Source organism: Chiloscyllium plagiosum, unplaced genomic scaffold (genome assembly GCF_037043375.1).
Source record: "Chiloscyllium plagiosum isolate Xiang-an unplaced genomic scaffold, Cpla_swu_hap1 HiC_scaffold_27, whole genome shotgun sequence".
In the NCBI taxonomy this organism is placed as follows: Eukaryota; Metazoa; Chordata; class Chondrichthyes; order Orectolobiformes; family Hemiscylliidae; genus Chiloscyllium; species Chiloscyllium plagiosum.
Genome location: NW_028270165.1, coordinates 38,621,641 through 38,634,011, shown reverse-complemented (window position 1 = coordinate 38,634,011; position 12,371 = coordinate 38,621,641). Strand labels below are relative to the sequence as shown.

At 44.4% G+C, this 12,371-nt stretch overlaps 1 protein-coding gene across 1 annotated transcript; it reads left to right on the top strand.

Moving 5' to 3' along the window:
• Positions 1-1,606: 1,606 nt before the first annotated feature.
• LOC148143668 (uncharacterized) lies at positions 1,607-12,326 on the top strand. The gene is made up of 2 exons (XM_087974444.1): positions 1,607-1,962; positions 10,879-12,326. The coding sequence occupies exon 2, from the start codon at positions 11,207-11,209 to the stop codon at positions 11,894-11,896; it is 690 nt and encodes a 229-aa protein (XP_087830570.1). The 5' UTR covers positions 1,607-1,962; positions 10,879-11,206; the 3' UTR covers positions 11,897-12,326.
• The last annotated feature ends 45 nt before the right edge of the window (positions 12,327-12,371 follow it).

Here is a 12,371-nt window from a genome sequence, read left to right as displayed (position 1 = left end):
GGATCCAATTACAAAGGGACAACTCAGCTGACCAACAGTGAAGAAAGTGGGGTGCAGGGGAGTGTGTACGCTTTGACCTTGAGCTGTTAAAAATGCAAATAAGCTACTCTTTCTATGCCTTTTTGCTGGGGAGATCTGAAGCTGTAACAAAGTGGGTCACAATAAAAGTTAGGCAGCATCTGAGGAGCAGGAAAATCGACGTTCCAGGCAAAAGCCATTCATCAGGAATCTGATTCCTGATGAAGGGCTTTTGCCCGAAATGTCGATTTTCATGCTCCTCGGATGCTGCCTGACCTGCTGTGCTTTTCTAGCACCACTCTAATCCAAACTCTGATCTCTAGCATCTGCAATCCTCACTTTTGCCACAATAAAGGTTACCTGAACTTCCTGAAGGACTCAGACATGGAAGGCTATGAGATCCAACAGGTTTTTTTTTTTGAAAGCTGCTCGTTTCTTTCAATCTCCAGTGCGAGGTTTCTAATGCCATATATTAGAAGGAGCAGTCAATGTGTAGCTCGTATTATTCGAAATTGTTCATTTTCAGGACTGCAGGTTCATCATTTCCTCAGCATTGTAAAGTTTACTGGCACCAGTGGGAGGTGTGGGCTGTTTTCATTAGAAACAAAGTTAAAAATCACACAATACCAAGTTATAGTCCAACAGGTTTATTTGGAAGCACTAGCTTTTGGAGCGCTGCTACTTCATTGGGTAGCTGTGGAGCAGGATCATAAGACACAGTATTTGTAGCAAAAGGACATTGAATGATATATTGAACGAACCTAGATTGCTTTGAAGTGTTTCATCTTTAGAATGGGTTTCAGATTTCAGTTCATTAATATATAAATTCCAGAACTTCTTTTAAGTCACAGTCTCGAGATAACTGAAGGTTTTATAAAAAGAGGTGACATCTCAGCTCTGTCAATGCATGAAAGGTGTGAGGTTTGAGCCAGAATGGTTCTATTTCCAAAGTAGGAATTTATAAAGTATTACATGAAGTGATTGCCTGCAGATTGTGCATTTTTTGAGCAAAATAAAATGTATCTACAAATATATTTCTGCAAATGCAAATTCACCCCATAGTCTTATGTCTTTCTTTCCTGCACAGGACCTTCAACCAACACTATACACCAGATATATTGATGATCTTTCTTCCTCTGGACCCCATGGCGAGGAGTCACTGAACTAATGACACTGATATTAACAAGTTTCATCCCACCATCACACTCACCATGGACTACTCTTTAGTATCTGTCTCATTTTTGGACACATGCGTCTCGATAGAAATAGAATCAGTCTGACGTAACGTTGGGACACAGACTGACTTTAACTTAACACCTTCAATGCATTATCTGATTGAGATGACACCTATTGTTAAAACCTATCTTGAGAACATAACTTTTAAAAAGTTTTGGGATTTACATACGAAGGAATCGAAACTAACATGGTCATTCTAAAAGATGATAGAGGTAAGCTAAATTTGTTTAATATTACATTCCATGACTCTGCAATCCTGTTGCTAAAGAGTCTGTGTATTATGATTCTGCTCCACAACCACCCGATGAGGAAGCAGCGCTTCGAAAGCTAGTGATTCCAAATAAATTGGAAATCAATAAATAAACGGTTGGACTATAATTTGGCATTGTGTGATTTTTAACTTTGAAAATCTGTCAGTAATAACCAGCGTCTCCATACTGCGCATGCTACTCGGTGTCAGCAACTTCGCGTGTTGGTCATGCGACACGGGGAAACGCCCCACGATCTTGTTTTGGTGTGCCAATGGGACGCTCTGGAGAACCGGATGGGGACTGGTCCTCCTGCCAATCACAGCAAACCTATAGACTGGATGCGGAAGTAGGACCATGTGCTTCTGAGGTTGGTGCTGTTTTTCTCTCTCTCTCTCTCTCTCTGAATTAAGATTGAGCTTCAGCCCAGACTGCAACTTTCTTCCTCTGTCCAACATCTGTGAGTACAGTGTTCTCTTTTCTCACCCCATTTTCCATTCCGGGGTTCAGCTGTTGACTTGCAGACATTGAAGCGAAATGGAGTGAATCCAGGGAGGGGACAGATTCTGGGAAAGTTAGTTCAGTTCTGTGTCTCAATTGAAAAACACAGGGTAAATGCAGGAACCTTTTATCAGAAATGATGTGTAGATGTACAGATGTAGATGTCATTCTACACCAGTCAGTGCCAGTTGTCAGACAGATGCAGCAAGCAAGGCAAGTGGTGTATTAGGAGGAGGAATTGAGCTGAGAGGTGGGGATGCCTTCCTGCAGTTAGGGCGTCATTGAATACGTCCAAGGCTGAGTTCATCTGATTTTTGAACAACAAAGAAGTGGATGGTTATGGGGGAAGGCAAAAAAATGGTTTTAAGACCAGTATAGATTGGTTACAGAAACAGACCCTTCAGTCCATCTAGTCCATGATGATCAATTATCATAATCTCGTCCTATTTGCCAGCACTTGATCCATATCCCTTTAAACCCTTCCTATTTATAGACCAATCCAGACGCCTTTTAAATGCTGTAATTATACCAGCCTCCTCCACTTCCTCTGGCTGGTCATTCCATACACGCACTACTCTCCTGTGAAAAAGCTCCCCTTCGGTCCCTATTATGTCTTTCCCCTCTCACCCTAAACTTTTAGTTCTGGACTCCCCACCTCACAGAGAAGACATTGTCTATTTGCCCTATCCATGCCCCTCTGTAAGGTCACCCCTCAGCCTCTGACACTCCAAGGAAAACACCCTCAGCCTATTTAGCCTCACCCAAGAGCTCAAATCTTTCAAACCTGGTAACATCCCGGTGAATCTTTTCTGAACTCTTTCAAGTTTCACAACATCCTTCTGATGGCAAGAAGACCAGAGTTGCATGCAATATTTCAAATGTGGCCTCACCAATGTCCTGTACAGATGCAACATCACCTCCCAACTCCTTTACTTAATGCTCTAACCAATAAAGGACAGCATACCAAATACTGCCTTCACTATCCTATCTATCTGCGACTTTACCTTCAAGGAACTATGAACTGCACTCCAAGGTTTCTTTGTTCAGCAACATTCCCCAGGACCTCACCATAAAGTGTATAAGTCCTGCACTGATTTGTTTTTCCAAAATGCAGCACCTCGCATTTATCTGAATTCAACTTCATCATTCATGTACTTATCCTAATGTCTTTTAAATGTTCTAACTGTACCTGTGTCCACCCCTTCGTCTGGACATGCATTTCACACACAAACCACTTTGTGTTTTTAAAAATAAGTGCCCGTTATGCCTTTTTAAAATCTTTCTCCTCTCACCTTCAAATTTGCTGCCTAATCTTGAACCCCCACCAAGGGAAAAGATATCCGCCATTCACCTTATCTATACCCCTCATGATTTTATAATCCTCGATAAGGTCACCTCTCAACCTCCTCTGCTCCAGTGGAAATATTTCCAGCCTATCCACCTAGATGTAGGTATCTTCATATCCACTTATGTTGGTGCAGGCTCGACAGGCTAAACAGTCTGTTCCTGCTCCCAATTCTTTCTCTGTGTCCAGAAAAGCAAGAGACCATAAAACACAGGAGAATAAATTAGGTGTCTCAGCCCATTGGGGCTGCTCTGCCATTAAATCATGGCTGGTAAGTTTCTCAATCCCATTCTCCCACTTCCTCCCCGTAACCCTCGATTTCCCCCTTGATACTCAAGAACCTATCTACCTCCGTCTTAAATATACTCAGTGACTAGCATCCACAGCCTTCTGTAGCAGTCACTTCCACATGTTCACCACTCTCTGGCTGAAACAATTTCTCTTTATCTTTGTTCTAAAAGGTTTTCCTTTTATTCTAATGCTGTGCCCTCAGGTGCTAGTCTCTCCTACCAATGGAAACATTTTCCCCATGTGCATTCTGTCCAGGCCTTTCAGTGTTCTGTCTGTTTCAACTAGATTCCACCCCCTGCCCCCCCCTCCCGAGTGTGGGCCTGTTGATCAGCATGAACCAGACCCTTCAGGTTGAGGTACAGCAGGAATTACGTTCAGCAAAGTCAGAATGGAGGGAGTGTGTGTTGGATGGAGATTTTTCAGCTTTTCGGGGCTGAGAGAGGAAAGAAAGTTCAATATAAATTAGAATTGATAGGATGGGCTGATGGGCCAAGGAGTGGTAGAATGAGTTTAATTTAGATAAATGAGGTGTTGCATTTTGTAAGGCAAATCAGGGCAGGACTTACACAGTTAATGGGGAATGTTGCTAAACAAAGAGACCTTGCAGGTTCTAGTTCCTTGAAAGTGGAATTGCAGGGAGACAGGATAGTGAAGAAAGCATTTGGTACGCTCTCCTTTACTGGTCAGAGCATTGAATATAGGAGGTGGGAGGTCATTGTCATGGCCGCACAGGACATTGGTTAGGCCACTTTTGGAATAGTGTGTGCAATTCTGGGCCCCCTCCTATGGAACAATGTTGTGAAACTTGAAAGAGTTCAGGAAAAATTTACAAGGATGTTGGCAGAGCTGGAGGGTTAGAGCTATAGGGAGATGCTGAATAGGCCAGGGATAATTTCTCTGCAGCATCGGAGGCTGAGGGGTGACCTTACAGAATTTTATAAGGGGTATGGATAGGGTGAATAGCCAAAATCTTTTCCCCATGGCAGGCGAATCCAAAACTGGAAGGCATAGGTTTCATGTGAGAGGGGAAAGATTTAAAACGGACCTGAGGGGCAACTTTTTCACACAGAGGGTAGTGCATGTTTGGAATGAGCTGCCAGAGGAAGTGGTGGAGGCTGCTACAATTACAACATTTAAAAGGCATCTGGATGGGTACATGAATAAGAAGGGTTTAGAGGGATACGGGCCAAATGCTGGCAAATGGGACTAGATTAATTTAGGATATCTGGCCGGCATGGATGAGTTGGACTGAGGGCTCAGTTTCTGTGCTGTATGACTCTAATCATCTTCCGTGAAAGCAGAAGTGTGATTGTGAAGACTGAACTTTGAGAGCAGCTTTCAAAGATGTTTTGCCTTTACTGGAAGCAGAAGAAGTTACAATGAAATCTTTCAATTGTGAGAAAGCAACTGAGTACATGGGTACGTCTAGGATTTCGGTGGAAAGTGGGAATTCATTGCACTGTGGGGATGAAGTGGTTTAAGGTTTACCAGCAGTAAGTAAAGTGGGCTGAGCGGGGAGCCTAGTGAAGGGTTAGGTGGATTTTTGAGTTAAACTGCTCATTTCATTCAGCCTTCAACATTGTATTTCCAATGCTGTGCATCAGAAGGAGCGGTGAATCAGTAACTGGTATCGTTAGAAGCCTTACGGATTTCAGTACTGCAGGTATTGCATTGTTTCATCAGCATTGTATTGCTCTTTGGAGGGTTGGTGTGGACTTGTTGGGCCGAAGGGCCTGTTTCCACATTGTAAGTAATCTAATCTAATCATTACTGGCAGCAGTGAGAGGTGTGGGCTATATTCACTAGAAATGATAAAGCAGTTAAATAATAGACATACGAGAGGGCAGAATGGGACTTGTCTTTTAATTTGCAGAAGCTGGGAGGTTCTGGGAGCTGTGATCCAAGGCAAAAATAAGTGCGGTAAATCATAGAAGTCCTACAGTGTGGAAGTAGGCTGTTCAGCCCCTCAAGTCCACGTTGGTCCCTCCGAAATGCTTCCCCCTCATCCCGCCCCCACCCCACCATCACCACCACCAACCAATCCAGTAATTTCTGCTGGTGGGTGAGATTAGGACTAGAGGTCATGGCCTCGAGATTAGAGGGAATCGGTTTAAGACACAGATGAGGAGGAACTCCTTTTCCCCGAAAGTAGTGACTCCATGAAATTCTCTGCCTATGGAACCTGTAGAGACAGCTTCACTAAGAATGTTCAAGACACAGTTGAGTAAGTATTTGCATGGTGGGGAATTAAGGGTAGTTGGGATAATGCAGGTAGGAGGAGCTGAGACAATGGATAGATCAGTTATGATCTTAATGAATGGCACAGCAGGCTTGACAGGCCGAATGGCCTACTCCTGCTTCAATTACTATGAAACTATAACCCTGCATTTCCCATGGCTAACCCAGCTAACCTGCACATCCCTGGGCAATTTAGCATGGCCAGTCCAAATCAAGGCAGGTGAACAATGTTGTGATGTGAAAATGAACATCAGAGTATGATAGAAAGGGACAAGGAGAGTAAATGTCCCAGCAATCAAAGCTGGATTCTATAGATCACAAAAATTGTAACTGAAGACTGTGTGTCTGAAGGTGTGCTGCATCATAACAAAAGTGAATGAATAGACTGCACACATCGAACAGAATGATTCTGATCTGAGACTCCTTACAGACATGGCTTCAGGGTGCCAAGGATTGGATCCTGAATATTGAAGGGGTACGTGGCATTCTAGTCAAATGAGAAACTAGGTAAAGGTAGAGGCACTGCCAATCAAAGCACTGATCACAGGGTAGTCTGGTGTCAGCTCAGATTTCAGGTCCTGATTTCTCTGCCGTCTGTTGATCTCCCTGTTTCCACAGAGTAAAATGTCAGTCTGTTCTCAGCTCTGCAGGAAGCCTTGACTCCACCCCCCCCCCCCCCCCCCTTTTACACCTTCCGGAACAATAAAACATTCAGTCAATCAAGGCCCAACTCACAATCTCCCAGCCTGTCAACCATCCAGACAGAGAGAATCATCGTAGCAGGGAATAAAACAAGAAAAATGAAACAAAATTGAGAATAAATAGGTGCTTGTACTTAATGTTTGCTCGTTAGGTCGTAAACCAGAAATCGGTGTCTCCCAGGGTTCTTATAGTGCCCTAATTGAGGAATTCTCGCTCCCTTACATCTATGCCAGGTGCTGGCAGGTGGGACTAGATTGTGTTGGGATGTCTAGTCGGCATGGACAGGTTGGACCGAAGGGTCTGTTTCCATGCTGTACATCTCTATGACTCTAAGTATTACCACCCAGGCATGATTGATAAAAATATTTGCATCAACAGAAATAAAGCATCTGTTATCAAATAGACATCGAGACATACAGCACGGAAATAGACTGCGATCCAACACATCCTTGCAGACAAGGTATCCTATGTAAATTTAGGTCCATTTGCCAGCATTTGGCCTTTATCCCTCCAAACCCTTCCTATTCACATACCCATCTGGATGCCTTTTAAATATAATTGTACTGACCACTTCCTCTGGCAGCTCAGTGCATAAACGCACCACCCTCTGTGTGAAAACATTGACCCTTAGGTCACTTTTAAATATTTCCCCTCCCACCCTAAACCTATGACCTCTGGTTTTGGACACCCCCACCCTGGGGAAGTATGCTTCCCTATTTATTCTATTCATGCCCCTCATGATTTTATAAACATTGACAAGGTTATCCCTCGGCCTCTGATGCACCAAGGAAACAGCCTCTCTTTATACCACAAGCCCTCCAACCTTGGCGACATCCTTATCAATCTGTCCTGCATCCTTTCAAGTTTCACAACATCCTTCCAACTTTCACAACATCCTTCCTACCCTGTAGCAGGGAGACCAGAATCGAATGCAATATTCCAAAAGTAGCCTAACAAATGTCCTGTACAGCTGCATCATGACCTCCCAATTCCTATACCCGATGCATTCAATGGACCAAATAGCCTTTTTGTGCACTGCAGGGGTTTTATGATTTTATTCTGTGACCCAGTCAATTTTAGTCATTATCTCTAGTGCATGGCATGTCAGGGTGGGATCACTGTTACCAAATTGCATGCAATACTACAAAAGTGGCCTAACTAATGTCCTGTGAAGTGTACCAAACACCACCTTCACTGTCCTGTCTACCTGTGACTCCACTTTCAAGAACTGAAAGCCTGCCATAGAGTCATACAGCATGGAAACAGACCTTCAGTCCAACCAGTCCATTCCAACCATAATCCCACATTAAACCAGTCTCTCCTGCCTGCTCTTGGACTGTATCCCTCTAAACCTTTCCTATTCATGTACTGAAACAAATGTCTTTTAATTCTACCGGCATCCACCACTTTCTCAGGAAGTTCATTCCACACATGAACCACCCTCTGTGTAAAATTAGTATTTGAGTAGCAAGGATGGAAAGGTTCAGAAAAGCTTTACAAGGAAGTTTCCAGGGTTGGAGGGTTTGAGCTACAGGGAGCGGCTGAATAGATTGGGCTGTTTTCCCTGGAGTGTTGGAGGCTGAGGGGTGATCTTACTGTAAATTCATGAGAGGCATGGATAGGGTAAATAGACAAGGTCTCTTTCCTGGCGTAGGGAAGTCCAGAAGTAGAGGGCAGAGGTTGAGAATGAGAGTGGAACGATGTAAAGTTCCATGCGGAGGGTGGTGCATGTATTGAATGAGCTGTCAGAGGAAGTGGTGGAGGCTGGTACAATGACAACATTTACAAGGCCTCTGGATGGGTGTTTGAATAGGAAAGGTCAAGAGAGAGATGGGCTGGTAAATGCAGCTAGATAAATTTTGGATATCTGGTCAGCATGGGCAAGTTGGACCGAAGGGGCTGTTTCCATGCTGTACATCTCCATGACATTGAGGTTGAATAAGTCCTGATCTGATTTGCAATTTCCAAAATGCAGCACCTCGCATTTATCTGAATTAAACTCCATCTGCCACTCCTCAGCCCAAGATCCTATTTTAATAAGAGGCAACCTTCTTCGCTGTCCACTGAATCTCCAATTTTGGTGTCATCTGCAAACTTATTAACTATACCTGCTATGTTCACATCCAAATCATTTATATAAATGACAAAAAGTCGTGGATTCAGCACCGATCGTTGTGGCACCACTGGTCACAGGCTCCAGACTGAAAAGGAACTCTCCACCACCATCCTCTTTCTTTTACCTTCAAGCCAGTTCAGTATCCGGTTGACTAGTTCTCCCTGTATTTCATAAGATCTTACCTTGCTAATGAGTCTTCCATGAGGAACTTTGTTTGATTGATTTACCAAGCACAAAGCCATGCTGACTATCCCTAATTAGTCCTTGCCTTTCCAAATACATGTAAATCCTGTTTCTCAGGATTCCCTCCAACAACTTGCCTATCACCGATGTCCGGCTCGCTGGTCTATAGTTCCCTGGCTTTTCCTTACCACCGTTCTTAAATAGTGGCACCACATTAGCCACTCCAGTCTTCCGACACCTCACCTGTGACTATCGATGATACAAATATCTCAGCAAGGAGCCCAAGAGTCACTTGCCTAGCTTCTGAGGATTTATCCACTTTTATGTGTTTCAAGACATCCAGCTCTACCTCCTCTGTAATGTGGACATTTTTCAAGACGTCACCATCAAGACGTCACCATCTATGTCCCCACATTCTATATCTTCCATGTCCTCCTTCACAGTAAACACTGATGCAAAATACTCATTTAGTATTTCCCTCATCTACTCCGGCTCCACACATCGGCTGCCTTGTTGATCTTTGAGGGGCCCTATTCTCTCCCAATTACCCTTTTGTCCTTAATTTATAAAAACCCTTCTAATTCTCCTTAACCCTATTTGCCAAAACTATCTCATGTCCCTTTTTGCCTCCTGATTTCACTCTTAAGCATACTCCTACCACCTTTATATTCTTCTAAGGAGTCATTCGATTTGTTCTGTCCATACTTGTCATATGCTTCCTTCTTGTTGTTAGCCAGCTCCTCAATTTCTCTAGTCATCCAGCATTCCCTGCACCTACTAGCCTTTTCTTTCACCCTAACAGGAACATACTGTCTCTGGACTCTTATTATCTCATATCTGAAGGCTTCCCATTTTTCAGCCATCCCTTTACCCGTGAACATCTGCCTCCCAATCAACGTTTGAAAGTTTTTGCCTAATACCATCAAAATTAGGCTTCCTCCAATTTAGAACTTCAACTTTTAGATCCGGTCTGTCCCTTTCCCAAAGTGGTCCAGCACTGACACCTCAGTCACCTTCCCTGCCTTATTTCCTGAAAGTAGGTCAGGTTTTGCACCTTCTCTAGTAGGAACATCCACATACTGCCTCAGAAAATTGTCTTGTCCACGTTTAACAAATTCCTCTTGATCTAAACCCTGAACGCTGGCAGTCCTAGTCAATGTTTGGAAAGTTAAAATCCCCTACCATAACCACCCTATTATTCTTACAGATAACTGAAATCTCCTTACAAATTTGTATCTCAATTTCGTGCTGATTATTAGAGGTTTATATTACAATCCCAATAAGGTGATCATCCCTTTCTTATTTCTCAATTCCACCCAAATAATTCCCCTGGATGTATTCCCAGGAATATCCTCCCTAAGTACAGCTGTAATACTATCCCTTATCAAAACACCACTCCCCACCTCTCTTGTCCCCCCTGTATCTTTCCTATGGCATTTGTATCCTGGAACATTGAGCTGTCCATCTCTGGGCCACATTTCTGTAATTGCTATGATGTCCCAGTCCCATGTTTTTGACCATGAACCCTGATTTCATCTGCCTTCCCTGTTAGGTCTCTTGCTTTGATGTAAATGCAGTATAACTTCAGTCCTACGTTGTTCTCTGCATTATTCCTTCCTGCCCTGACTGTTTGATTCACTCCCTTTCCCAACTGTACGAATCTCGGGTTAATCTCTTTCCTCACTATTTCCCTGGGACCTATCCCCCACCTTACTCATTCAGCAACTTTCCTGGCTTTCTTTCTGCAAGCAGCCTTGACAGTTTATTTTCATATCTTGATCCAGCACCTTTGTAGGCAGCTTGTTCTAGGTCATTGTCCCCTAAATGAAGTTTTCCTCCATACACACTTAAGGCTATCTGGCTGCATGAGGGTTTTCAGGTTTCTGTGACCTGGATAATGTGATCAGCAGGCACCTGGCAATCTACAGGAATTGCCATCAATGTATCTTTACTTAACTGTACTGACCGTGATCACTTATTTTGTGAGTTTATTTTTGCAGGAAGACATGGGGAAAGAAATTTGAAAGCAATTGATACATCAACTTCTGGCAGAGCTCATTGATTCATTGGGACTTGAATATCAGCAGCCATTCAAGTTGAGAGGAAATGTTTGCTTTGGTCTGCTTGAGAGGTTTTGGACACGAGTGTGGCAGGAAGAATACTAAGTGAGGGAGTGAGGGAGATTCAGTGTGCTGACTGTGAAAAAGTGCTTCAAACCATTTCCTCAGCTTGGGGGAATCAAAATCACACCCCTCACGGTGGGGACAGACTGTGTACCCGTTCTGTTTGTAATTTCAAACCCAGAGTGACACAAGGAATACTCTCCCCATGGGGAAACCGTGGAAATGTGGGGACTGTGGGAAAGGATTCCCTTCCCCCTCAGTGCTGGAAATTCACAGACGCGTTCACACCGGGGAGAAGCCGTTCATCTGCTCAGTGTGTGGGAAGGGATTCGCAAATTCTTCCAACCTGCGGGCGCACCAGTGGGTCCACACGGGAGAGAAGCCGTTCACGTGCTTGGTGTGCGGGAAGGGGTTCACGCATTCATCTGCACTGCTGACCCACCAGCGGGTCCACACTGGGGAGAGGCCGTTCGGTTGCTCAGAGTGCGGGAAGGCTTTCCGTCGTGTGAGCAACTTGAGGAAGCATGAACGGCTCCACACGGGGGAGAGGCCGTTCACCTGCCGAGAGTGTGGGAAGGGATTCATTGATTCTTCCAGCCTGCTGAACCACCAGCGGATCCACACAGGGGAAAGACCATTCACCTGCTCTGTGTGTGGGAAAGGATTCAATCATTTGAGCAATTTGCGGCAGCATAAGCGGGTCCACACAGGGGAGAGGCCATTCACCTGCCCTGAGTGTGGGAAGGGATTTACCAATTCTTCCCACCTGCTGACCCACCAGCGGATCCACACTGGGGAGAGGCCATTCACCTGCTCCAAGTGCAGGAAGGGCTTCACCTGCTCCTCCTACCTCCAGAGACATCAACGAGTTCACGTGCCATCACAGAGAAATTGAAGGAGTGACGGATAAGTACCATTTTCGACTAGACAATCAACCCAGTTCTGGGGTCTCCCAGGTTTGAATCCCACCATGGTAGATGGCGCAATTGAAATCTGGAGTTCAGAATCAAATGATGAAACCATTTTCAGGGGAAGAAAAACCCCATCTTATTCACTCAAGTCCTTTTTAGAGAATGAAGCTACCTTTGCAGGAAAGGATTCACTGTCATCCCAGTTGCATCCTTTACCCGGTCTGGCCTACCCGTGACTCCACACCCACAGCAGTGTGGTTGACTCATGATTGCACCTCCCTCCTGCAAATGAGCTGGAGAAACTAACTTGTATACAGAGTGTAGGCTGAAACTGCTGAGTGAGGCAATACTTCCTCCAGGTGAAGGCTGTTCCAAGGATCCAGTTACAAAGGGATAATTTGGTGCTGACCAATAGTAAAGAAAGTGGGGGATGGGGAGTGTGTGCGCTTTGACCTTGAA

Coding starts and splice junctions, on each gene's coding strand:
- LOC148143668 (XM_087974444.1), top strand. CDS start 11,207: ATGGGGAAACCGTGGAAATGTGGGGACTGTGGGAAAGGATTCCCTTCC.